General features: G+C 39.8%; 2 protein-coding genes across 2 annotated transcripts; both read left to right on the top strand.

The window, feature by feature from the left end:
- Positions 1-476: 476 nt before the first annotated feature.
- IFRD1 (interferon related developmental regulator 1) lies at positions 477-12,180 on the top strand. The gene is made up of 12 exons (XM_032998784.2): positions 477-820; positions 2,718-2,822; positions 3,739-3,820; positions 4,269-4,393; positions 4,685-4,842; positions 5,853-5,903; positions 6,000-6,178; positions 6,284-6,392; positions 8,362-8,496; positions 9,748-9,876; positions 10,872-10,967; positions 11,485-12,180. The coding sequence occupies exons 1-12, from the start codon at positions 775-777 to the stop codon at positions 11,572-11,574; spliced, it is 1,305 nt and encodes a 434-aa protein (XP_032854675.2). The 5' UTR covers positions 477-774; the 3' UTR covers positions 11,575-12,180.
- Positions 12,181-12,963: 783 nt separating this feature from the next.
- Positions 12,964-22,737, top strand: LSMEM1 (leucine rich single-pass membrane protein 1). Its single transcript, XM_042792734.1, has 4 exons — positions 12,964-13,395; positions 16,799-16,930; positions 20,271-20,408; positions 22,176-22,737. The coding sequence occupies exons 1-4, from the start codon at positions 13,224-13,226 to the stop codon at positions 22,382-22,384; spliced, it is 651 nt and encodes a 216-aa protein (XP_042648668.1). The 5' UTR covers positions 12,964-13,223; the 3' UTR covers positions 22,385-22,737.
- The last annotated feature ends 3,726 nt before the right edge of the window (positions 22,738-26,463 follow it).

Here is a 26,463-nt window from a genome sequence, read left to right on the forward strand (position 1 = left end):
ATTGGAACGCTGTCCTGTTTTTTCTTTATCGGAGGTTGAGCAGAAAACAGGAAAAAAAAAAAAAAAGCCGACTTTGGATTAAAAATAAAGCCATATGGACTTAACGTACAAGTCTCTAAATTGGAAGATACAACTGACAAAAAACGCGACGATAAACCCCATTTTTGGGCGCGGAAGAAGACCTGTTGTGCCCCCGCGTGCCCCCTATTCTCTGTATCTGTTGTTAACGCCCCCCCCGCCACTCAGGCCGGTGGCCAAGCCCGCCGCTCCCAGTGTGCACCGCGGCGTAGCGCGCGAAACGCCGCTGACGTCCCAGCCCCGCCACTGGGCAGCGGCGCGGTTGCGTCACGGGCTCACACGCGACTGAGTCACCCGCCGGCTGTCGCCACGCCCGGCTATTGGTGGCGGCAACGGCGCGTCGTGTTGGCCCCGCCCCCCGCCCTCCCGCCCCCGCCGCCCGGTGGGCTATAAAAGCGGCGCCGGCGCCCCCTCCGCGCCTTTAGCCCCGGGTGTCTGAGAGGAGAAAGATGCATCGACTCCGCTCACGGGCCTCCACGGGGATTTCTGCCTTCGCCGCCGATTCGTCCTCCGCCTGCTTTCGCCAATCACCCCCGCTGCCCCGGCCTGGGAAGTCGGCCTCGCAGAGGCGTTGGAGTAAAAAGCGATCCTGCTCTTCCATCGGCTGATTGTCGCTGATTCCCGGGCGGGGGGGAGCAGAGAGACCGAGACCCGGAGAAAGGGGCCGCGGGAGCCGAGCCGAGCGCCGCTGCGACCATGCCCAAGCCTAAGAAGCGGGGGAGCAACCACCAGCGCGGAGGCGGTGAGAGGGCGGCTGGGGGGGGGGGGGTGTCGGGGAGCTCGCCCGGCGTTTCCCGGGGGCGGCCTTCACTGGCGAGAGAGGGGCGGGGGGGGGGGGCCGGGGCTGGGGCCGGGCGGCGCCGCCGGGCTGGCAGCCGCCGGCCCCTAAACCGCCACCTCACGCCGTTTGCGCGCATGCGCCCGGCGGCGCGGGCGGCCCCGGGGAGGCGGCGGGCGGCGGCCGTGGCTGGCGGCGAGCGGAGTCCCAGAGGCCGGGGCCGGCCCCGGGGGGGGGGGGGGTGGGGGGGGGGGGTCTCCTGGCCGCCGCGGGTACCGCCCGGTTGGCCCCGGGGGTAGCGGTAAAGGCGCCGGGGAGCGTCCCCGCCACGCAGAAGCCTGCGTGGGCCCCGGGGGGGCGGGGGGAGCGGCGGCGGCTGCTGCTGTCAGTCCGGTGTGGCGGGTGGGCGGCGCGCTGTGCTCCCAAAGGCGGCGGTGTCTTTAACAAAAGGCCGGGTTCGCCTGAAAAGTGGATATTGGAAAATAAACAGTCATCGGGCAGATCCAGGCTGCGTGCGGCTGAGGTTCTCATGCCTGGTAGAATGGAGATTTGGTGGGGTGGTGAGAAATTTCCCTTCAGGCTACCGTAGCTGTGAGCAGAGTCTGTCTCTCGAGTATCAAACGTTCAGGAAGTCACCAACTCAACTGGGTCTTTGTGCAGCTGCTTTTATTTCAATTTGTGAAGGGGTGGCAGTCATTTTCACCACTTCTCACATTGAACTTCCCTGCTTGACGTCACTAGAAGCAAGAAGGTGACTGCCAGAGCTCTGAGCTTCCAAGTTTCCCGGTCTGTGCATGGGCTAATGCTTGGCCTTGGTAACTATAGGAAACATCGAGGCTTATGGTCAGCATTAAAAGTAGATGGTTTGCAGCTGTGAAACCTCTGAAGTGTAAATTTAACTATATGAGGAAGCACTTGGACAGTGATCAACTCAAGGTTGATTCTGCCTAGATAAAAGTGTTTTTTTCGGGGGTCTTGGTAGTCAAGAAGCCTGCCTGAAGCTGACAAGTGCTGTGCGCTGCCTGTGTCAGAAAAATAGGTGGAAGAGCAGAATTCAGAGTTCTGTAAATGATGTTTGGGAGCTGTTGGTGAAATAACAGTGAAACTATTCTTTTGTTAATCAAATTCAGTAGACACAAATTAAGGACTAGGGTAGGATAGTGATAGAAATTTCAGTATTATCAGGTCAAACTCATCCAATTCTTAACTTAGTAAGATAGTCATGAAAAATTGCAGAGGTGAGCACTGGTGAAAATAATACTCTTTCTTCGACTGAAGTTACTGAACTGAGGCCACCTTGATCCTGAGAGGGAAAACTTTCCCCTGTTGAAGCATTTGATATTCTTTGTAATCTTTATAATTCTTGTAATTTGTAATTCACTATTAAGATGGGGTTGGACATTGCTGATGCTGCACATGCTACATTTAATCTCGTAAATCCTGCGTTGAACTGGGTACTGTATGTTTGCCTAAATGTATAACTTACCCTGGCTTGAAGTCCCTGCAAACTGAAAAATAAAGATGGTATGGCAGTTTTTTTAGGTAGCTCATCCTAACAGTTAAATTAATACAGAGCTATTTTTAAAGCACAGTCACAGGAAATGGCATTAACTTGAAGCTGATTGTAGAAAGATTCTAAATCTAGAGTTAGGAATTCTACCAGTACTTTGAAAACTAGGTGGGCTCTTCCCCATCATTCATAAAGAGCCAACTAAGCCTTCAGAACAGGTGGCAAAATGGGCTTTCTGTGTCTGGGTCAGGGAGAGTGAATCATTGGGAGGGTTGAATTCTACTTCTGGTGTTCAGATCTTCCTTTTCCATATGAAAAATGACCAAATTATTGTATTCATCTTTCCTTAAGGTGGTCAGCCCAGAAATGTGCAACCTTTTAGTGATGAAGATGCTTCAATTGAAACTATGAGCCACTGCAGTGGCTTCAGTGATCCTGCTAGCTTCACTGAGGATGGTATATTCTTTCATTTATATCTATTAATCTTTTCAAAAGCATAAAACCTGAGTTGACTTAAAATACTAGACTAGTAGCAGTAGCAAAATAATGGCATTCCATTAAACACTGTGATTATTAATCTAGTTACTGTTATTTTTGCTTGGTAAGAAAGTACTCAAGGTTTCATGAGCCTCATTAAACTATTAGGTTTAGTTCTATTAGAATTATACAATGCTAACTTTCAGAGACAATAAAAATTTTAAGCTGTGTTGAAAGACATTTGATTTTCATAATACATAGTTCAGGTGGTAAGAACTGCTGAAGAGTTTGAGATAGGAGGAGTTTGAACTAGATTTGTGCCTTATCTCCACTACCATCTCAGCAACCTGGGCTGCCCTGGTGTCATTTTATTGGGAGGAGGGGACCCGAAAGCCTGCTACAGGGATAAGGCAGGGAGCCTTCCCTAGGAGTACTTGCTACTTTTAAATGAGCTGCTGTTGCAGAGGCATCTGAAGTGATGCTGGATGGGAGGAGCTGCTTGGGCAGTACTTGCTGCACCAGCAGTGAACACCTCACTGTGCTCCAGGGGTACGTGTTGTGGACTCAATGAAAATGTGCTGCTGACAGGATTGTCATCAGCTGGAGCAAATCTAAGACCTGATCAGGTCCCTCATTCATTTTTGGCACATGTAAGACGCAGGTATAGAAACAGCACAGATGTATAGATAGATGAATTCCTGTAAAAGTGTTTTAAGGGGCAGTTTGATGTAGCAGGCTTAGCACCATTCTGTTGCTGCAGTACTGAACAATTCTGTAGATATTATATATTGTTAAACTTCTTTCTTATTAGTATTACAAATGTTAAGTGTTGGATACTACTGTGTCTGCTAATAAAATGTGTATCAGTAGGACTAAATTATTTCCTCTGGATTAGGGCCTGAAGTTGATGAAGAAGCCACTCAAGAAGACTTAGAATACAAATTGAAGGGATTTATTGATCTTACATTGGACAAGAGGTATAGTATGCTTTGAAAAAATGCATTTGTACGTGGTTTTCTGGCTTCCTCTGATACAATGAGGGAAATATGTATCAAACTATTTTATATGCTTACTGAAATTACAATTATTTCGTGCTGGGGAGGATGTGCTTTTCTTCTGGATTTGAAAAGGCCTTTTTCCTTCCACCAAGTTTATGGATAAGTGAGAGTCGGCCTTTCCTTTCCTAATAGCTTGAAGTGGAGTGACTTTATTTCTAGCTTAGTGTACTATTGTGCACTCTATCTCCAACCTAAGTTTCTCTGTCCTCGAGGAAGGAGTCAATTCATATAATTTTATAGCTTCATGGTATTGCTGTGGATTATTCTTCTGTTGGGCGCAGACAAATATAAACTACCATAAGAGCAAAGGTTGAGCTTTAACTGATGTGTGATGATTTCAGGAGGTCTTCTTTCTCTCTTCTAATAGTGCAAAGACAAGACAAGCAGCGCTTGAAAGCCTGAAAAGCGCTTTTTCTTCTAAAATACTGTATGAATTTATCATGGAGAGGAGAATGACACTAACTGATAGCATTGAACGCTGCATAAAGAAAGGTAATTAACATGCTTGCTTTTAGAAAGCAATAATCCCCATGAAATAGCTTATTGTTTAAAAGGAATTAAGGCTCTAAGGCTTCTCTGGTACTTCATAGAGTGCTCAATTTAGTTATGTTAATAACATTCCTTTTTTGATTTTAGATGTTATATTTTAACTGACCTAGAAAATTAACTGAAATTATATCTATTGGTTTCTGAATTTCCACTTGGAAGCTTTCAGACTAATTATCTTTAAAGGAGGGAGGCAATGCATGAGGTGATTACTCATCATAGCTTGTTAATCTCCAGGTAAGAGCGATGAACAGTGTGCAGCTGCTGGACTGGCGTGTCTTCTGTGTGTGCAGATGGGGTCAGGAATTGAAAGTGAAGAGATTTTTAAGACCCTTGGTCCAGTTCTGAAGAAGATCGTCTGTGATGGAACAGCCAGTATCCAAGCCAGACAGGCTGTAAGTGTAGAATGTTTTTTTTTCCCAGGCAGGGACATAGGGCAGTTTTTGACCAGCTTGCTATTGTGTAATCCAGAACTAAAGGTTACTACACTAGTGTAAACTCACGATGTTGGTGTATGTATCTGAATGATGCATACATAGCAGTTTTCACTGGCTTGAAAAGTTCCACATAAAGGTTGAATGTCATTCTCCAACCTAGGAACTTCCTTAAAGACTTGTTGCATCTATTCATTTGTCAAGTGTCTCAACTCATTATGTTGCCATCTCGTTACTGCAGTTCTGAGGGCTGATGTTGAAATCCTGTAGAAAAGAAATGAAAGTTTTCCCACTGACTGATAGAAGTTTTCCACTCAGTTATCTTGTCTGTATGTCAGCAGTATACCTGTAATACTGACTGAAAACAGTCTAAAGCTCTTGCCAAGAGTTTTTGTGTTAGAGTAGGTGCTGTCTGCTGGAAGAGGAGGTAGTATTAGTTCAACCTCAGTTGTTTCTTCAAACAAACAAAAGCTATTAAAGCTTGTCCTGTTTAGGTATAGTTTTGAGTCCTGTGTGGCTAGTGCAAACATCACTTTCAAACATTTTTTTTTTTTCCTTATGCTTTGTAAGAGGAGACTGGAGTGGAATATGGGGATAGGGAAGAGATGTATAGAACCTTGCAGTGAGAGTTGGAGAGTGCCAAGAAAGGCTCTTGAAGGCCAATGTTTACATGCCATTGAATTGTAATAGTGGGTAGAGAGGGGAAAAGACTTTGTGAGCTATATTAAATAATACAACATGAAGAGTGACGGCTTGTGAGTAGCATATGTAATAAAGTAATTCTGAGAGTAGAGGGGAACTGAGAGCTAACTGTTACAAAGTAGTTGAATTAAACAGTGTTGAAGTCTTCTACTCTGCTAAGGTCTTAAACTCAAGTTTCTATTACTCCAGATGGAATTTCAAAGGTCAAAGTTTGAAGGTTTTGTCAACAGCAATGTCAAATACTGACACTTTTTTTCTTTTACATCTAGTGTGCAACCTGCTTAGGGATTTGCTGTTTCATTGTCACTGATGACATTACGGTGAGGATAAATATTTTTTTTTTTTTCTCAATAAATTGATAGTTTGAAAATGTGTGACTCTTAAGCCACTTCCATTGTCTTTTTTCCCCTGTTCAGGAACTGTACTTTACTATGGAATGCCTGGAAAACATCTTCACAAAGGCCTATCAGCGAGATAGAGACACTAATGGTGTACCAAGTACCCACAATACTGTGCTTCACATCAGTGCTCTGTTAGCATGGACACTGCTGTTGACCATTTGTCCAATGAATGAAGTGAAGAAGAAAATTGAAATGTGAGTATCTTCCTTGGAGAACCAAATCTATGATGCCTGGTTTTATACACAATGAAGCAGTGTCAACAAAATTTACATCTTAATGAAATGTCACTTACTCTTTAGGCACTTGCATAAACTTCCAAGTTTGCTGTCTTGTGATGATCTCAACATGAGAATAGCTGCTGGAGAAACACTAGCCCTTCTGTTTGAACTGGCACGCGAAACAGATGCTGTAAGTAGATATCAGCAGCTAAATTTTCTTGTGTTGGGATGATAAGACAAATCATTTAGCCTGTGTTGCATAGCAGCTCAAATCTCAACAAGTGGTAGATAATTCACTGGGTTATGTTCTCTGTTGTGAGTCTGCCCCAATGTAAGTGGGTATAGCAATGATTCACAGTAATTTAGCTATCGTTTTTACACTAATTTCCATATTGTAAAACAGGAACAATACAACAAAACACATCAGACAGTACTGAAGAGCAACTAGAAATACAGATTTAAGTGTAGCTTTAAAAAAAGCGAAATCCAGCACCAGCTTTAAAAAAAATAAATTTAAAATATCCCTAGAGAGATACCAGGCTAAACCGGTATCATTTAATGTAGTGGGAACACAAGCTAAATAATTAGGCAGACAAGTTCCAGTGATTGACAACTTGCACAATTCTGCTCTCACAGCTGAAAATCTGTCCTTCAGTAGAAACCGTGTTGACTTTTACTATTGCTTTTTTCAGTACCCTCATTTAGGTACCTTGAGAAGAATAACAGGTATTGCATGATGGTTTCACAGCATTTGTGACTATTTTAGTCAGCTGGGGACTAGTCAGTCAATTTAAGGGGGAAGATGTTGAAAGGATTTGCACAAATTTTGCACAGATGCCAGTATTGCTACACGTGGTGAGATTTCTTGGGGTTTTTTTGAGTTGGAATAGGTGTAAGCTGCTTGGTATTACTTAATACACAGCTAAACTTGCCATTACATCCTTCAGTATGCCTTATTAATTTCTGAACTGTTTTTTTGACAACACTGAAGGAAACAGTGTCCATGTACCCATGGCACAGTTTGGGAGATCTGCCTGAATGGCTCCTAGCTTGATCAAGGCTGCTGTGCTTTGCCAGAACACTGTCCAAAGTGAATATGTAACTCCAGCTGAGTCAGGATACATGACACTAAATTGCATAATCTGAAACAATTGCATAATCTGTATAATTGCAAACAGTAGAGATTTGAGTCTCTTTAGCTATGGAAGCCAACTTTGAAAGAAGAGGAAAAAAAAAAAAAGACTGGAACTGGATCCTTTATTTGGTGAAACTGCCTGCAAGTAACTAAAATCTTCAAATGCATTAACAAATGAGACTGTATTCACTAAAAACCTCTTCTGTTCCACTGAGGAAATGCCCCTTTAATCATTACGAGTGATTCTCTTTGGATCCTTAACAATTGGTGCAGATTGAAAATGCTTGCTGTGTTTTGACTGGTCTCTTTCAAAAAGCATGCAGCAAACTCAGCCCAGACAGTTGACATGACAAAATGTTCAGGTTAAAAGAACAAAAACAACTTTTTTTTTTTATGTAAGTTTACATACATTCTTACTAATCCAGGTGCACTACTGCTGAATTAGCAAATGGAAGGGAGAAAATATTTCCTGCCAAACAATTACGGGTTAATGTTTACTTGGAGTGTTTTGTTAAGTATTTTCTTTTTACAGCTTTCTAATTTTCTACCCCATACAAGACTTATGACTAAATATTCCATAGTGTCAGTCTAATGGTGTCTCATGACCCATCTCCAGCAGCATGAATTCTGTCCTAATAACCAGGAAGTGTCCTCAGCTTGTCGACCTGAGCAGCAGCCAGGTTCAGCAGATGAGTTAGGCCGTTTGAGTCCCTTGGAATTATGGAGCAGAACAGACAGGTATATATATGTGCTGAAGGAGCTGTACTGCTTCATGTGGCTCTGACTACCAGAATAGTGTGTTGTAGTGTCCTACTTGGGTAAACTGGATGCTGTGACTTTGTTCTCACTGGATTAAACGCTGCAAATGGAACTATAGGAAGTCAGTGCATCTCTGTCTCTTTAAATAACAAACAGGTTGTAGAGGTCTACATGCCCAGAATTTGGAGATCCGTTTTCCTGTCTGCAGGAGAAAGATGTCAAGGCCAGAAACAACAAATAAAAAATATTTTTTTTTTTTAACTAGGATTTCTTTTATGAAGATATGGAGCTTCTAACAGAGAAACTAAGAGCTCTGGCTACTGATGGAAACAAGCACCGAGCCAAAGTAGATAAAAGAAAGCAGCGATCTGTCTTCAGAGATGTCCTGCGAGCTGTTGAGGTGATTCTTTTGTCTTACTTTGAATGTCTGGGTTGTAACTGTAGTGAAATTTAATGAAAGTAGTTTTATTATTAAATAGAATGAATGTTTCAGCAACAGGAAAAAATAATTTTAACTGATATTTCAAATTCTGATCATTTGTGTGAAATAACTGCTTTTTAATGACTGTAGTACAAAGGAAGTAAAACTCTTGTTTATTTTGCTCCAAACTTGATCTCCATATTGAAGAATCTTTTTTTGCCTTTAAAGTAGGATAAACATTGACCTGTAAATACTAAATTATTTTTATTTTATACCATGAACAGATTTTTTTTCATAGAAAACTTTGTAGGACATCCAAATTAGTGTCCTGAATTCTGTGAAAAGGTTTATTTTAAAATCTCTTACTGAACTGCTGTACATAATAAACAAAAAGCAACTTGGTGGTGAGATACCTTTCCAAACCACCCCTCTCTGGGGCCAGGGAAATGTTTGTGTGGGGGTGTGTGGCTGGGAATTGTTGTCCTAATTGTTGTGCTGTAGTCTTCTAGTTTTTGCATATCCAGATGAAGAGAACAATACATAACGCAGGACTCTTAAAAAATACTTGGGTAGTGAAGTCACTTCTGGGTAAAGCCTCTAAGACAAATGTCAAACTTGTAGCACTTTGATTATATTTTATCTTATACCTTTCAAACTTTATTTGTTACTTGCCAGATAGTTACTTTTTACACTGTTGTATGGGTAAGAATATTAACTATTAGCTGACATTCAGAAAGGTTAAACATATCAGAAGCTAAGGAGAAGGCTTTGAAGTGAAGTCATCTTTAAGATTCTGCCTGTAGAATCTGAGTCACTTACTAGCACTTGTTACACTTCATTGTCACAAATGTAGTCCCCACACTTGAAAGGTGTGCACTGAATGAGGCTTACAGATTGACTTAAAGGTGACTCCTGCACTCAGAACTGACTTTTCTGGAGATAAGTCTAAATCTTAGTCATTTTAGAGATGAAAGTTAGGTGTTCTTTTTTTATTAAATTCTTTCGGACTCAAAGAATGTCAGCTTCAAGCCTGACACGAGATTTAACTTTAGATTTAGCTGAAACCAGGACAATCAGTTTATGAACAAATACAATCTTCAGTATATGCATATTATATTACTTGGGAGGTTTTGGTGTGCCAAATGTATTAAAAAAATAAGGTTCGTTGAGATACATATATAATTCCTAATACAATTAATTATTTATGTTGTTTCCTTCCATTTTGGATAGGAGCGTGACTTTCCTACAGAGATGGTTAAGTTTGGACCTGAGCGCATGTATATTGACTGCTGGGTTAAAAAACAAACTTACGATACCTTCAAGGAGATTCTAGGGTCGGGGATGCAGTATCATTTGCAGGTGAGCTGCTGTTTGCTGCATGCTCAGACTTGTTCCCTGCTGCTTTGTAGTAATTCAGTCTGAATTACAAAATCATAAGTAGAACTTGGTGAAATGGGCTTTGCATTAGAAGTGTTAAAAGACAGCACTTCCAAATGAACTACAGTGAGCTAGAACTGTCTGGATGAGCTGCCTCTGTGGCCTGTCTGTGCTGGGTTAGCAATTAGAAGACTTCTCCAAGAAGCAAGAGATTCAAGCTGAATGTTGTCTTAGCTTCCTTAGTTTTTCCTGAATCCTTATGTTCTCTTTCAGTAGAACAGTGTAGTCATCTGGCTGCTATAAAGCTGCATGCCTCCCACCCTTCCTGTTGAAGCCTGTAAAAAGGAATGCAAAGTTTCAGTTAAAAATAATGAACACAACTTGCAGTGCAATGATGACTGCATTCCAGAAGGGAAGGAGTAAGTCCTTATCTCTATTCTAGGAACTGTTTGTTCACTTGTCATCATCACTTTAGCTATTTAGTATAAGTAGGAACTTTAGCTTAGGAGTATACGCTCCCTAGTTGCTTTGATAATTGTGAAGTTAAAATCTTCAGTCCAGTGTCAGCTGTGTTTCTATGTGACTGAGGGAGCCCAGGCATGTAGCATTTTTTTTCAGATTTTAAATACTACTTTTACAGACATATTTTAAAATTGATGTGTTTTGAAACCACACAGACCTCTGTCCAGCTGCCTAATACTGTGCAGAGGATGTAAAAGTACAGTATCTAATTTGCTGGGACAAAAAAAAAAAAAAAAAACAAAACAAAACCACATGAGCAGTGGGGGTAGCTGTCTCTGTCTTCTCAAGAGGGCAGTTTTAGTTCTTAGCCTTAATTAGCTCTGACTTAATTGCAAAAGGTACTAAAATTTGTGTCAAATAGCTGCTATTTATTACTGGAATACTTGATATGTAACAGTAGTCATCTTTGGAGACTTGATAAAGGAGAAACTGATTATTTGATGTTTCTTGTTTAGTCAAATGACTTTCTTCGGAATGTGTTTGAGCTTGGTCCACCAGTAATGCTAGATGCTGCCACTCTTAAAACAATGAAGATCTCCCGTTTTGAAAGGGTAAGCTATTGAACCTTAATGCATTTTCTTTACTCCATACACTTAATTTATTTCTTCTGAATTAAATGGTATTCCAAACACATACTCTAGAAGCTGACATCTTTAAACTTGTCAGTTTAGTTCCAGCAGTGCCCCATATTGTCCTGAATGAAAGCAAACCTTCTCTTGTGTGTGTCTGAGCTTTAATTTTAGATTTTTCCACTGGGTACATGTCTGCTGCTGGTTTAATCCAGAGGGCAAACTTAATCCATGTTGTGTCTGTATGATGTTCAAGACTGACTGGCTTCCAGAATTGCTTCTAGTTCAGCCTTTCTTATACAAAGTTTCTTTAAAGTGTATCTATATTAAAGTGAATCAGCCTTTGGTGCAAAGATATTATACCATAAATTTCAGAAGGCCTATCAATTTACTTGAGAGTAATAAAAAAATATTTGCAGCTGTTTCTTAACATTAACAAAAATCTAATGAACATAAGCCTTTTGATCATATGTGATTAATTCTTCCTTTTGTCTTGTAGCACTTGTACAACTCTGCAGCATTCAAGGCTCGGACAAAGGCTAGAAGTAAATGTCGTGATAAAAGAGCAGATGTGGGGGAATTTTTCTAGATCTCCTTTTCCACGGAGTTGAATTTTCGTAACTGAAGCAGATTTGTAACCTTTAAATGAATTTTCTTAATTTCTGTAGTCACAGTTTGCACTTAAGCACAGGGATGTTGTATAGTCTGTAAATAGAATGCATGTTGTTGCTTAGTTACATATACACTGTATATAGATTGATGTAAGATTGGGTGCAGGGATATATATTATAACACTTGCATTAGATGCAACTTTCTCCAAAGGTTAAATATATTGTAACTGAACTGTTAAATGGGGTGGATATCTGTAGTCAAATGCCATGTGTCAGATTGGATTCCTTACTTCATATGAAGGGAAATGATATGAATTCATTGACCCAAGTGTTAAGAATGAAAAGATGAACTTGTTCGTGTGAAGTTACTTTTAACTTTTTAAGCTCTTCAGAGGGCAGGTGGACAAAGAAATTTTCTACATAGTATGACTTAATCCTGAAGGGGACTACGAAGTTCAATTACTTTTACTTAGAGTGAAGTAGTGAATGACAAATACTTGCCTCAGTGTAAAATAAACCGAAGATTCTCCTGTTCTGAAATGGGATGTTTAACTTTTGGAATAAAGATGTTTCTTACTGCTTGCTTTCTGTGTAAAAGTGATTACTACATGAATGAAAAGCTGGGCTGCTAGCAAAACCCAAAGGTTGAAACGGATTATTTGGCCCTTCAGACATGTGGTTGGGTTAGTTTCAGTGCTTTAGCAGATCCTATGTGAAACTCTACCTTGCTCTGTTTGGAAGGTGTATTTTATTTACACAGGGTCTGCACAACAGCCTACTGTTGATTTGTCATCAGTTTTGTAATGGATAAATGTTTCCTCGTTCTGGTACTGCAAATCACCTTACAGGAGCCATTCCAGCTGCCTGGGTTTTGTCATGCTGGAAACTACTCCCCTACCCTCCGTTTCTGGCTCTAGAGGACTGAAATCTGCCAGTAATTGAGAACTGGCTGTCTTAGGGATGATGGGGGCTTTATCTAATAAAGACACTTAAGACCTAGATGACTTGGAGCTTCTGAACCAAAAGATCTCTAAAAGTGCTTGTTCAAATAAACATTCTTAAGACTATGTCAATTTATCAGCGGAGGAAGTAAACCTCACACCCCAAAAACCCCTGCCCTGCAGCCTGAGAACTACCTGCTTGCTCTGATAAGGGAAAATTGGGGGTTAGTGTGTTTTTTTTTTTATTCAGATTCGAGCAGAATTCATTCTAGAAAATCCATACATGCTAATTAGTTGTGCCTTCTGGCTTACATTTTTTTTTTTTTCTCCAATAATGCATTATATAAGATCTTTGGCTGACGGAGCTGAGTACTTAGACTACACCAAGGCCTTCAACTGAAATCAGTGCTATTATTGATGGGTGTTGGCAGTGTTTGTCACACAAGTGGAAAAGAAACTTCTGATCCTTGAACTAGATGAAGCTGCCTCCCTGTGTCTGCCCAGCCTAAGACTATGACCCCTTGAAGCTAAACCCTTCCCCCAAGCCTGCTGGTCTCTCTCCCAGTGTCTGGGAGCTGACCTTTGGCATGCTTTGCTATGTGTAAAGCAGCACTTTTAATAGCTTCCTGTCCTGCCAGTATTCTGTAAAATTGCTTTCTACAGCATCTCCTGGCAGATGGCCAGGCATGTGGTTGCCCTTTCCCCCCTTCCATGGTAGTTGCCAACCACAGAGGCCAAGATGTTTTGCTGCCCTGCAGAAGGCTGATGGATTTACAGACCTTTTCAGGCTTAGAACTGGAGAACCCTGGGCCCTTCTCTTACATTTAGGGTGGTGTCCGGAATCTTACAGGAATAAAGGTGAGATTTTCTGTCTGGCTTGCACATCCTTGTTTGGAGGGAGGACTTAGAGAGGACCCCTGCAGAAAGGGCGCAAGCTGGTTGCGCCTGCGCTACTGGCCCAGCCACTCAGACTGGGCAGTGGCACATCTTGTCAGCTTGGGGTGGGAGCTGTGAGTCAGATGTATCCTCTCGTTTCCTGAAAGAAAAATATATTTATTGTCAGATTAAAGGGGTTAGAAATTTTAGACATATAGAATAGCTTCAGAAGGGATTCCTTGTTTTGAACTGCGGTCCCTTCATGTAACGTTATGTTCTGCAATGTCAGAAAGAAAAAAAATTAGTGATGAACTTTCTGCAAAGGAGCAATTACCAGTACTCACAAACAGTTCATCAGAATTTATTTTTTAAACAACTAAGGATGTTGTAGAAATTAGTCCATCCCATAATACTGTCCCACTTGAATTTGTAAGGTGCATGGGAGAAGGAGGAAAACACCCTGCTTTTTTCTAGTCTATGCCTTTAAAGTGCTCATTACTGCAATACTGTAGATAGGACTCTTCTGCATAGCAAACTGGTTACTCATAGCTAGTGTTGTAGATAGGACTCTTCTGCATAGCAAATGATTTTTAAAAAGGCATCATAAACTAAAAGGTAAGTGAAATATCAATCAGTAACAAACCTCATTCTCCGTGATAGGATATTATCATAATGATTACAATAAAATAAGAAAGCTGTATATGTGCTGTTTTCTTTTTAAACAGATCAATACTGTGAAGTCAGTATACTTAGCCAAGATGAACTCTAAATTTAGATTGAAAGGGGCAGTCTGTTTCATAGCTGCCCTCATGGGTCCTGCAGGAGTTGACACGTTCCTATGGGTCTAAAAGTGGAGAGAGGAACAGCCGAACAAGTATTCTTCGGGTGATTTCTTCCATACTGGCACATTACCTGAACATAGTTATGTTGTAAGTAATGTTTCATTCTCCTGGTTTTTAATTTATTTAAGACTTAATTTCCTTTTTTCTGTGAAGAATTTTTCATGTGTTCTCATTCTAATTTTACCACCACAGCTTAAGAAGAAATTCAAAAGTCACAGGGGCAAAAAAGACTTGAAGCAAGGTTAAAGTACAAGACAGAGTGACTCCAAAAACCCCACGTTTAGATTAGTTTGTTGGGAAAATAATCAATACTTTTGGCCAGTGACACTGATATCTGTATCCTCTCTCCTTTGCTTGGCATGTCAATGGAATCAAACAAATGTAATACAGACTTTGGTGAATTAGTAATGGTTATCTTCACTGTGGTTACACGCATAGTGAGGAAATCGGTTTTAAATAATTAATTATGAATGCAGAAACATATAATTCATAATATTAATGAATCAAGGGTACTCACATTTATTACAGCTCAAGTTGTTAAAGAGTCTTCCCTGAAGTTGCTGGGAGATACCAATCACAATACCCAAGAGAAACAACTGCTCTTTGGAAGCTAAAAATAACCAAAAGCCTCTATGCAGAAGGCGGTAACTTTTAGCACGCCGTTGCTGAAATGCAGGGCTCTGTGATGACTGCAGCTGGCCACGGACGTGCTTGTGGGGAGACAGCAGAACCAGCGCTGTCTGGCACCACACGATGCTCTAGGGGAAGGACAGTGGGCACAACCAGCTGTCCTGAAATTACTGCTGCACACCTAAAAAGCATATGCTAGGTAAGGGTAACAACTACTATGCCAGATTTTCTACCTTATCTTTGTATTTTGCAGCAACAATTCTGAACGCTGAAGAAAATAATCTGTAATCTTTTCTTACATTCTTATAAACAGAAACATAAAAGTATACGTGTAAGCCTGTCAATCCCCACTAGCAGAACGAGCCCCATTGTCGGGAGTGATTTAAGCCCTTAGTCTTCAGACTTACCGAAGCTGAATGAATATTTACTCGGCTGTGTGCTCAAATCTGGGGGAATTGCGACAATCTTCTGCATTTGGTTTGATGAGGGAAGGAGTGGGTCTTTTCTGTAAACACTCAGGGCTGTATTCCTCCAACTTTAGGTTTTTAATTTAAGGGCCATGTTTGGAATCTGGTCACACTGTCTTTCCTATTGCTTGGAGAGAGAGGGCTCAGGCACGTCAAGAGCACATTCAACCCACCCAGGATTCAGAAATCACCCTTAGATGCTTAACACCCTCCATCAACAGGAGGTTTGCATCCCATGAAGTGCTGAGTTATGTTTGGCAGGTAAAACTTGAGAGCTCTGATAAAATACTAAATGGGTAAGATGCAGTCGACTCCAAGTCTAAACTAATCTCTGTGAGCTCCCTCCTTACATTCATTAGAAAGGGAAAGGTACATTTAGGCTGTGATTGTACAGTCAAAAAGACCTATCTTAGAATAAAAGGAATATTACCTGGAGGTATGTATTTTTCTTCAGTAATTACAGAAGAAGTTTTCAGTGACCACTCTACGATGCCTAGTTAGAGCATCTGCATCTCCTTATGGCTAGAACTGCAGTTTGTTTCTAGAAGACGTTTTTGGAGTCAGGGTAGCATAATGAAAACCAAAAGACTGTTAAGGAATAATGTGCAATTCATAGAGGAGCCTGCTTAGGTATTGCTTTTTTTCTATATATAATCATCCTTCATAAATGCATTTATATAAGCAATCATTCAATGAATTCATGCACCCAGACTGCAGAGAAGCTGGTTTTGCTGACTGGGCCTCAGCCAGTGCTTTCTTAAAGCAAGGAGTATTAGTCTGAAGAAAACATTTTGCCATCAGGATTTAACTTGTCCAAAACTAGCATCTATGTGGAGTAGAAGACTATTTTTTTTTGCTCCAATTTTCACAAATAATCTCACAGTGATATTCTAAGGTATATAAGCAGACCCATATTCTTGCTGATTATTTCCTACATCCATACCTGCTTCCTCTGTCTTACCTCTAAATTATTTGATGCTGAAAGCAGAGGGCCTGAGTGACAACCTTCCTGGCAGTGTTAGTGAGCGTTTGGATTTCCCTGTGGTCAGGATATTGCCCTACATCTTACTAAGTACACACCAAACCAGAAGGGTTATACAACTAACTAGCTAATGTTCAGACCAATGCTGAAGCCAGGCAAATAGATTTTTCTCTTTCTCTTTCTCCACACACATACATACATGTATGTATGTATAAGTATGCACATGTGCACAAACGCAATGTAGAAATTAAATATTATACTCACCAAAGACCTCCAAGAATAAACAAGTGCAATGTACTGAGTCACCCTTGCCTTCAAGATCCAGCAAGTGTGCTGGTCCTTCAAATCCCTTTATTTTAAACATTGTTAAGGCTGCTCAGCATTTCCTTAGAACAGGACACCAACTGTTGCCAGTTATTTCCCATATCCATGTTTTAATTTACCTTTTCAGTTATTTCTTTTAGATACAATGGAGAGGCCTTCCCTGGAAATTAACCTGCCTGATACTCATGAAGAAGGAAAACTTTATGTAGTTGATTCCTTAAACAACCTAAACAAACTAAACATTTGTCCAGATGGATCTCAACATGTGCTGGGTATGTATGATAAGTGATGCTCTGTGGTTTTCTATACATAAAACAGGCCAACAAAGAAGAGTTATGTATGACATTTGAAAAGGCTGACTGCATTGTGTATCACTGATGACAACAGCCCAATAGGCCAATATATATATGTCAAGCTTGGTACTGAAAAATATAAGAAAAAGACTGACAATTGCATAATTTAGACAGATCAGATTAATGGTTTAGCTGCTCCTGCTGAGTATTTCAGTTATTAGGTTCTTGAAAATCCTTGCATTTGGCTAGGGATTCACTGTCAAGCCTGAACCTATCTTCCATTTCCACTGGGATTCATGAGGTGATGCCTTGCAGGATAACATCCCTAGTAATGCTCAATATACACCTACTACATAAATAGCATCGTAATTCTTCTCAAGCATTAAAATTCACATGTGGTAATAGAAACACCAGAGAATTTCTGTTCATTCTTTTAAGACACATCTTCTAAAGACTCAAACCAGTTATCTGAAATATCCCATGAGACTTTTAAGCATTTTAATTTGCAGACTCTCTACCTACAGTTTCATATACGGATTCTCAGACTTCTACTGGTTTTATACAGCTTTTATCTTTTATTTCTCATGGCAATAAGAATATTTTCCCCCAAGGATAACTACAATATATTTGAGTTCTTTGTGACCTGAAAACATCTTAAAACCTACAGTTCTTTAGCAGCATTCCACATAACAATATTTGAATCTGCTTTCATTTCCCTTACTGTAAGGGCAAATGTGACTGAAGAAAAGCTATTGAAACACAGCTATGTTGAAATGAGTTTCAAATGGCCATAACTTAATCATGCTTCTAGTTACAGGACTTAAATGCCTTCCCTTTACTTCTGTTTCTGACTCCTCTAACTTCTCCTAATGCAACTAACTAGAATGGTGCTGGTTTCTATATTTAACACAAAGATGTTAGACATAAACCACTTGATTTTCATATGTAGATTATCTTAATATCATCACTTCTACAAGTACAAAATAAGACAGTGGGATAAATCGGTTTTAATGCCAAAGAAACTCTTTGCAGTGTGTCTGTCTTGCTTTCTTTTGTAATTTTTATTGCACAGTATTGTTTACTTTCCAGGTAAATATACAGGGTTCTGTGGAATCATATACGATTCTGTGGAATAATCACATGCATGCTCCTCCCTACATTCTATCAGTAAATAATGCATCTATTTGTAAAGTGCTTTGGCTCCTTCTAGGATTATTCTTTTTAATGTATATTTTTTTTTTAAGCTTGGAGATTCTGTAGATATGTTATTGCATCAGTTAAATACATAAAATGAATTTTTCACAGTCCTTAGCTGCCTTATTCAACAGCATAAAATTTTGGTTCTCTTGCCAGAAAATCAGTGAGATCTGCAGAGTATTTTTCAATTTCTGATAAATACTAAAATCTGGTAAATGATCTATTAGTAGTATAGCAGATGCTCAACTGGGTTTATAAATGATGTTTCAAGACTGCTGCAGTACACAGCAATCCTTTTGTTCAGTAGCTTAATCTGACCTGGCATAATCAAACACACTAGTAACCATGTATAAAAGCTATTTAAAATGTATGTAACTTTTGATTGCTTTGGTAGCAGCCATGCAGTAATTTCTTTATGTTTTAGATGATAAAATGGTCCTACTGTTTAGAGTTTGGCAAAAATGCGTGTTCATGGATTCCTCACAAAACTGCAGTCTGGCATGTTCAGCCAGCTGAAATAGTAGGAAGTATTCATTAGGCAGAGCAAGCACAGACCACTTTGGAGGCCTACACTGATAGCTTAGTATGCTTCAGAGACAGCAGTAGCATGCCCTCCTCATCCTTATTATTCTGATTAGAAAGCAATATTGGTGCAGGCACTTAGTATATGATGCATTTGTTATGAATGCTAAGGGAAGAAAACCAAAACCTCTAAACCCAAATATTAAAAGGTTTCAGCTTACCCACAGGCAGGAGCATGTTAAATGCAATAAGGAAAAGCAGAGGTATTCCCAGAGATCTCCTACTAGCTAGGTGAATTGCTCAGCCCCAGACTGGTTCATCATTAAAGTGCTGTAATGGCATATGCAGCCTTCCCTCAGCTTTATCACTACAGGCTCAGCTGCAAAGACCTCAGAGATTTCTACCAGCTAAAACAAGAACATGAGCTAGAAATATATTTTTCACAGATGCACATGCTACTCCCCTCTTCAGAATGGCAAGACAGCAATTACAGGGGGAGAAATTACAGTAATTCGCCTGTAATTTTAGTATGTATGAGACTGACACGAAAATGAAATTACATTAGCTCCCTGCTCCCCTCAAAGCATAAAATAAAACCAAAACTTAGTAAGTAGTTAAAGTAGTATACAAATTTGAGATTAAACAACTCTGGCTCAACTATGATTTTTTTTTTTATATTTCCAAATAATTTCGTTAGGGTGTTTATTTGACTTTACCTGTTATGTTTAGAGCTTACTGCCACCTCTCATGTGATCACAACTGTTTCTATGAGAGAAACTACTGACTTTCCCTACATGCAGCACGTTCTTTAAAAAGCAATAAACTAGCTTGCCTCACTGATGCGATGGCAGCATAGCAACTATTTGTCCTTTTTTCCCCTCATTCTTCATGGGCTTGAAGGACAACATATGTAGTCCACGTGAGAGTATTCCATTTTTGGCAATTTGGGAGGATATGTAGTACATTTTTTATTGGAATGAAACCAACAAAACCTGTAGAAGAATATTGAAAACATTTGTTTTATGATAAAAAATCAAGATCTACATTCATCCTATCCAACCAACTTCAGGAGCTTAAATGAGGTGCTTAATTTGGGAAATTAATCATCCCAGGGATAATTCTATCATCAAACAGAAAAAGAAGCAATTCTAGAGGATGAATGTATAGGCTGAATCTGTACATAGGTTTTCAGTATGACACTTTGTCTCTTCTCTTTTGAAAAGGCTGAGTCTATTCAGGCCTCTTGAAACCCTTCTGATGAAAATTTCATTGCTACCTTTGTACATGTAACACGGAGCTGTAAAACTCTGAACTGTAAAACAAATCAACAAAACAGTGTGTTTCAACAGCAGAAACATTTTTGCCAAGTATGTTCCAACAGCTATAACAGATGTATTAGTTTTTATACTTCTAAATTCAAGATGAGCTCACAAAGTTGGTTTCTTCCCTTCTCATGCAATATCACAGGAAAAAAAAAAATCTGTTGGCCAAGATCATGACGTATTCTGCATCACTTCATGAAGCCAGAAGCATTTTGTCATGTTTATTCTATGCAACCTTAACAAACTTTATCACCAAATGATTTGTCATCTCATAACAGATGAGGAAGAGAACACTGGTGGTACTGGAGAAAACATGGAAGGGAGCAACATAAGAAACCAATGTTTGTTCTTCGTCACCTTTATTCTTACTCTGATCGTCAGTTTGGCACTTGTTTCATTCGTAATATTCTTAATAAGTAAGTAAACCAAAAAGTGGTTCTTAAAAATGTAGGGCCAATTGGAAGAAGAACTTTGCTGAAATGTGTCATGCCACCTTATAACGTGCTATTGCTGTATTTGCATGGTCAAAGTCTTTGGCTGGTTATGGGCAGTGGGTCTTGGTCCTGGGTGCAAAAGCACAGGCCTCTACTCTCTGAGCTAAAAGGCACAATTTTGTTCTTAGTGCAAAGGTTTTGGGAGCTTCAACAGCTGTGAAGAATTTAGCTCAGCACGGTTATACTGTGTTGCTAAAAATGCTGACTGGAAATTAAATTATATTTTAAAGATGACTGTATGGCAGTGAGATACTTTGACAACATGCCTCCCATTCCTTTCCTGATAAAACTCAGTATTGTTGTAATTCCACTGAAACTGGAATTACACCCAGGCTAACTCTTAATTCAGGCTACTGACAAAAGACCTGAAGGTTGCCAGCAAAATACTGACTGGAAATTGGCTTGGAACTAAGAAAATCTCAAACATAACAAACCAAAAATCAGACAAGATATATCAAAATTAGCACATAGCATTGAGTCTATAGAGGTAATTACTGTTCCTCTTTGGCTGGTGTCATCAGGCTGGCTTAGCTAAACACATACCTACAGGTGACCTTGGTTTATGGAGCTCTTACCACCTTGGAGATGTCTGGGCTAATCGTATTGAACAGAGTACAAGGTGCATTGTTTTAACTTACAAGTCCATTTTGAATGAATTGGAATCTATGTGAAATCAAAATTTCTTCTATCCTATGGTAGGGAATTAGCTGGAGCATAGCAAAAATCCTCATTTTCCTTTCTGAATCCTAAGCCTTGACTGAATTTGCTCACAAGCGCTCAAAGAACAGAATACCAGACAAGCAAAGAGCACAAAGGAAATTTTAAGTGTCATGATTGTAAAACCCTAATGAAAATATCTCATACTTGAATTCCAGATTTATTTAATGGGGAGCTACTAAAAGTAGAGCCCTGGTATAGAAAAATGAGTAATGTGCCCCCCTAGTGGAAAAATTGTAAAGTAATAGTGAAAAGGTTATTTACAGGGATTAAAGGAGTTTGCCTGGGCTCAGATTGGTGGAGGCCTGTGGTTTCTGAAACTGATTTCAAGCAGAGTTTCAGATTATGTTACAATTATAATCTCATATTGATGTTTGCAATCCGCAGACGTAGAATCATTTAGCATTGGCACTACTAGACTTAAGCTTCAAAACCCATGGGTAAATTTTGTTAACTTCAGAAGGCCAAAAGAAAAAGAGCTCCAGAAGTGTACGTGATGGATACTGCATACTGGTGTTTCAGAGGAAACTGGCCTCTGATTTTCCTTTAATCTAAATGCTTTCAGAAATCCAGTGATGTGTCTAGTCTGCTGTGTGTTTTAGTAATTGTACTTTTAGAAAAATACAGGCACATACTGCCCAGAAATAGCATACTGAAGCCCTCAAATAAGAAACTTTTCTGGGGACACTAATGGAAAGGTTACACACCTGAAGACTGAAAAATTCCTCTGAGCTGTATGTGATTTTATTACACTGCACCAAACTGAATAAAACAGAAAATAAGCAATTAAAAATGTAGTGAACAGGTAACTTCACCAGATGCGTAATTTATCATTAGGTTCTGCAGTTGTTTTCCTGTTTAATATTTTTAGTCATCATAATTCCCTACAAAATCCCACAGGAACACAAGAAAGGGTAGTGATGCTCTTAACATAAAAGTTGCCAATGTAATGCGGTACATTTTTCTTTTCAGTTCAAACTAGAAACAAGATGGACCAAATATCAAGCAGACTAATATCTGAAAAGAAGAACATAGAAGAGCTTAAGAAAATGAACAATATGATATTAAAGCATCTAAATCAATCAGGAATTAAGGAGAAGGGGAGATACCTCTTCACACAGTCTCCTGATCTTCATGATTACCTCTTCACCCATGCTGAGCTGAAAGTCGCTGGAGAATAGGTCTTCTTTGGAATTAAATTTAGTGTATTAATGTACCCAGGTATTTTCACATATGGCACACACTTAAACATTCAGATATGGTCCCAGGAGCACCGCAAAAGCCATCTGAATGAAAAGCACTAGAAAATAATATTTTATCCTGTTTTATGTAATACAGATTTTGAAAATTAAGTCCATATGATTTACAATAAACAACGGATTGTCAACAATTCTGGGCAAGAGTTCCAAATTCTCTGTGCATTGTAAATTGGAGGGCTAAGGGCTCCGTTTTACTTTAAATGTAAGTGAATGATCACAGAAAATAGTGATTTCTATTCACATGATTCCAGCATGACCTTGTTCAGTTAGCCATTTTCCCGTTTCTTTGGCACAAGTTTTGTGTTTGCTTCTATATTATTTGTATTTAAGAATAACTTCAGATTCCATAACTTATAAATAAATCCAATTCTGCTATGGAGTTGGTTTTCCTTTCTGTGCATCTAAATAGATTGACTTACTACTCTTTTTGTGAAAAAAACAAACTTGAATAAAAACAAACCCTTTCATAAGATGCCATATTCAGCCCAAATTTGTACTGACTGAAAACGGGTGTTGTCTTACATGGGAAATGTGTTTAGAGGACTCTGGCAATACACTGTACTCAATATTTGCTGGCAGTTTCTGGGTGAAGGCCAAGTGCTTTTATGAAGTGACGTGGAGAAAATACTGCATGTTCTTGTACTCTTCCCTATAGCTGCTGTTGGCCACTATTGGAGAAGGGCCAGGTGAAATGTTTTTAAAATGGAGCAGTACCTCAGAGGGTGAAAGCAGGAGCCGATGCTTTCTCACTCTGATATTACACAGTTGTGGAGACCGATACCCAAAAGTGGAACACAAAAACATAAGGGACTGGTGGGTACCTTTGTAATTTTAGTATTCAGAACCTTCTACTGATACATACATTAAGAAGCCACCTCCGTTATCAATAAATACATTGGTTGCTCCCATCACAAAAGTGCAATGGCAGCTGACACTACGGAGTATGTCCAAGAACTTAATTTTTGAGTTCTCTTTCTCATCCTATGCTTTCCTGTCTCTTCTGGACCATTTTATAAAAAAGTCGCCAAAGTCAACAACTTGCACTGCAGTCTCCTTTTCCAGAACAAATGATAGTCCTTTATGTGATGACTACTTCATTATCTACAACAGAGTGAAGAACTAGGACCAGGAATCTTTCTTAGTATCACTCTACTTGGATTTGCCCACCAATTCTTTTCCTACTAGTAGAAGCGCTTTGCTTTACATCACCTTCTTTCTATTTCTTGATTTTTCTTTTCCTGATATACTACTGTCAAGTCATTCACATGAAAACTGTGAGGTTTGGTCTTAAGAGTTTAATACTCCTGCTGTTACCAGCTGCAGTTTTAATTATCTCCTCTGGACATTGCAAGCAGTTGTAACAAAGATGACTTTAAGATAGCTAACAGAGAATGATGAAAGTAAGTGTAGAATAAATTGTAAGGAAACCCTAAAAGCCCAACCCATATATCTTTCTGTAAATGCTGTTAAACGATGAAAGAAAAAGTATCGTAAGACTAAAAACATGACACTTGCAGTGTTGCTTCTCTGTTCTCTGAGCTGTCAGCTGCTTTTAGTGACAGTATTAAGTTCTCATCTCTCCCACACATCTTGTAGTTACTGTGGCTGCTTTCAAGCTCCTGTCTCACACTGACACACATCCGTACTTGTTAGCCAGAGAGAATCAACTCTAGTATTTGGCACTTGGTGCATCTTAAACACATGGATTTGTCACATCCCTCATTGCAACTGCAACTATCAAAGCAGTTTGTGGTCCACTAGAAACTGACAGCAATAGACAACAGATTTTTTTCTGGCAGGAGACTGTAAATAAAATCTGTGCTATAGCAACAGTCCCCAAAGAAGTTAAAGCTTCCTCATCTCTTTGATCTTGTCCTCAATTACTCTTAATCTAGTTATTCAATCAGTACTCATAATAAATCCACTTTTTCTGTCTCTATTATTGATTAGAGGTGTTGTTTTTTTCACTCCGTGGTTTGATCCTGCAAGGTGTTGAGTGCCCTCAACTGCCACATACTTATGACCAGCTGGGGCATAACAATGTGCAGGCGTGCTCAGTATCACACAGGACTGAGGCCTTGAATCATCTTTTTCACTTGCTTTTTCACTTGCAGTGATCGGTGATTAAGATCACTGACCAAAAAAGTGCAAAGGACCATGGAACTCCTCAGGCTCATCCTGTTAGCACTGCTGTAACACATCTGTTGTTGAAGCCACCTGCATGTAAGGGAGACATGGGGCAGTGCTGCATATGGCTGCTTACGGCTCCTCAGCTCAAGTTACCAACATCCATTTACAGTTAGAACCGCTTCCATACAGTTCCACCGCTCCCAGGGCAAGGGTTGAGAGAGCTGCCTTGACAGCAGAGTGCCAAAACCACCCCACCAACACTTTCTGGAGTGCCTCCTTAAACAGAAGCAAGTAGCGTCTCCTTCAGGGGAACATCTCTGTCTAACTTACTGACAGTGAAATAGTCCCAGACAAACCAATACTTGACTCTTCAAATCTTCTACAAACTCGACCCTGAAGTGAATTTCAACTCATTCCAGAGCTCCATAATCCTCATCTTGAATAAACAGTTAAGTGACTAGTAAACTCTGAGCTCCAACTGCATGTGGCATAACCACTGTGCTGTATGTGGATGATGCAATGTCTCCTGTAGACAGGGGTAAGACCTCCGTTCTTATATGGCTGCACACCTCAGGAGCCTTTGCAATGTCTGGATTTACAACAAAGAACAGGAAGAATGTGATCTGACAGTAATAGCTTCATCTGACAGTAGTCACAGTTGTTCTCAGCAGTACTGCTTCTTTCCCTTTTATCTTATTCGCAAGCTATAGAGGTATCTATCCAAAGTAATTTGCTCTTCAGTATTTCTCTGAGTCAACTGTAAATAAAAATGATGCATGAAGGGTTCAGATTTAACAATGTGCCACTGACACTCATCTGTCTCAACAGCTGCAACTACTGTCATTACAGAAATGACAACGTGACATCAGGAAATTTTCTGCTGAATAAATCTGGACAACACTAGAAAGATGCTGGTAGGCAAGGAGAAACACTTGGAAGATTTAACCAAGCAATTATCTTCAGCTTCCATCAAAAGCATCATGGTGCCAGTCCCTCAAGTGCTGGCTGAATATTTAGGTGGTTAGGTAATAGGAGTAGACAAAATACTTTATTCTCCTAGTTAGCTTGCTGAAAAATTCACTCCTTTGTTCCAGGTATCCACAACAGTCCAGGTTCTTGTTAACCCCAAACTGTCAGACTGTATCTGACTATGTGAAACTACATGTGGAAAGACCATACAGTAATAAATAGGAGAGGGTCAACTAGTGCAGGCATTTGCTTGCCCTCCTTGGGGTCATGTTACCATGAGAACAGCAGATTGTACTCAGTCCTCTAGAAGGAAACAGAGCTCAATATCTACAAGAAGCATGTAAGAACTGAGGACAAAACATTCTTTATAGAGACTGGTCTGTGAACCAGTCAGAGGTTAGATAAATGCAGACAGTGTGCATCTTCAGTAGAAAATGAGGCACAGACAGTAAAAGAGAATTTTGAGAGGCAATCAAATCCATCTCTTTGCCTGACAGCAGCATCAGATTTACTTAAACCATTCCTAACAGATGCTTTTCCACTCACATTGTAAAACACTTAAATGATGGAGCTTCCACAAATCTCATTTTCCAGTGCTTAACATGGTTAATTTTTTTTTTCCTGAAGTCTAACTAAAATTATTCCTGATGAAATTTAAGCCCATTTTTACCTGACCTATTGCTTGTGAATATGAAAAAGAGTTTGTTACCTTCCAATTTTTCAGTTATTTTATATTGCACTAACTCTGCAAGGCAATTTTACTCTTAAGAAAGCTTTTTTACTCTCTGATATACGTGGATTTTTAATACAACATGTATTCTTAAACTCTGGTATGAGTTCAGTTCATGTGCTTTGTTCACTGGTAACAATACAAAGCTGAACACGGGTAAAAAACAATAATG

The sequence above is a fragment of the Tyto alba genome, unplaced genomic scaffold (genome assembly GCF_018691265.1).
Source record: "Tyto alba isolate M040663 unplaced genomic scaffold, T.alba_DEE_v4.0 Super-Scaffold_2, whole genome shotgun sequence".
In the NCBI taxonomy this organism is placed as follows: Eukaryota; Metazoa; Chordata; class Aves; order Strigiformes; family Tytonidae; genus Tyto; species Tyto alba.

Coding starts and splice junctions, on each gene's coding strand:
- LSMEM1 (XM_042792734.1), top strand. CDS start 13,224: ATGTGGTTGCCCTTTCCCCCCTTCCATGGTAGTTGCCAACCACAGAGG. Junction 13,396..16,798: donor GGAATCTTACAGGAATAAAG/GTGAGATTTTCT, acceptor TATTTCTTTTAG/ATACAATGGAGAGGCCTTCC. Junction 16,931..20,270: donor TGGATCTCAACATGTGCTGG/GTATGTATGATA, acceptor ATCTCATAACAG/ATGAGGAAGAGAACACTGGT.
- IFRD1 (XM_032998784.2), top strand. CDS start 775: ATGCCCAAGCCTAAGAAGCGGGGGAGCAACCACCAGCGCGGAGGCG. Junction 5,904..5,999: donor TTGTCACTGATGACATTACG/GTGAGGATAAAT, acceptor TCCCCTGTTCAG/GAACTGTACTTTACTATGGA. Junction 8,497..9,747: donor ATGTCCTGCGAGCTGTTGAG/GTGATTCTTTTG, acceptor CATTTTGGATAG/GAGCGTGACTTTCCTACAGA.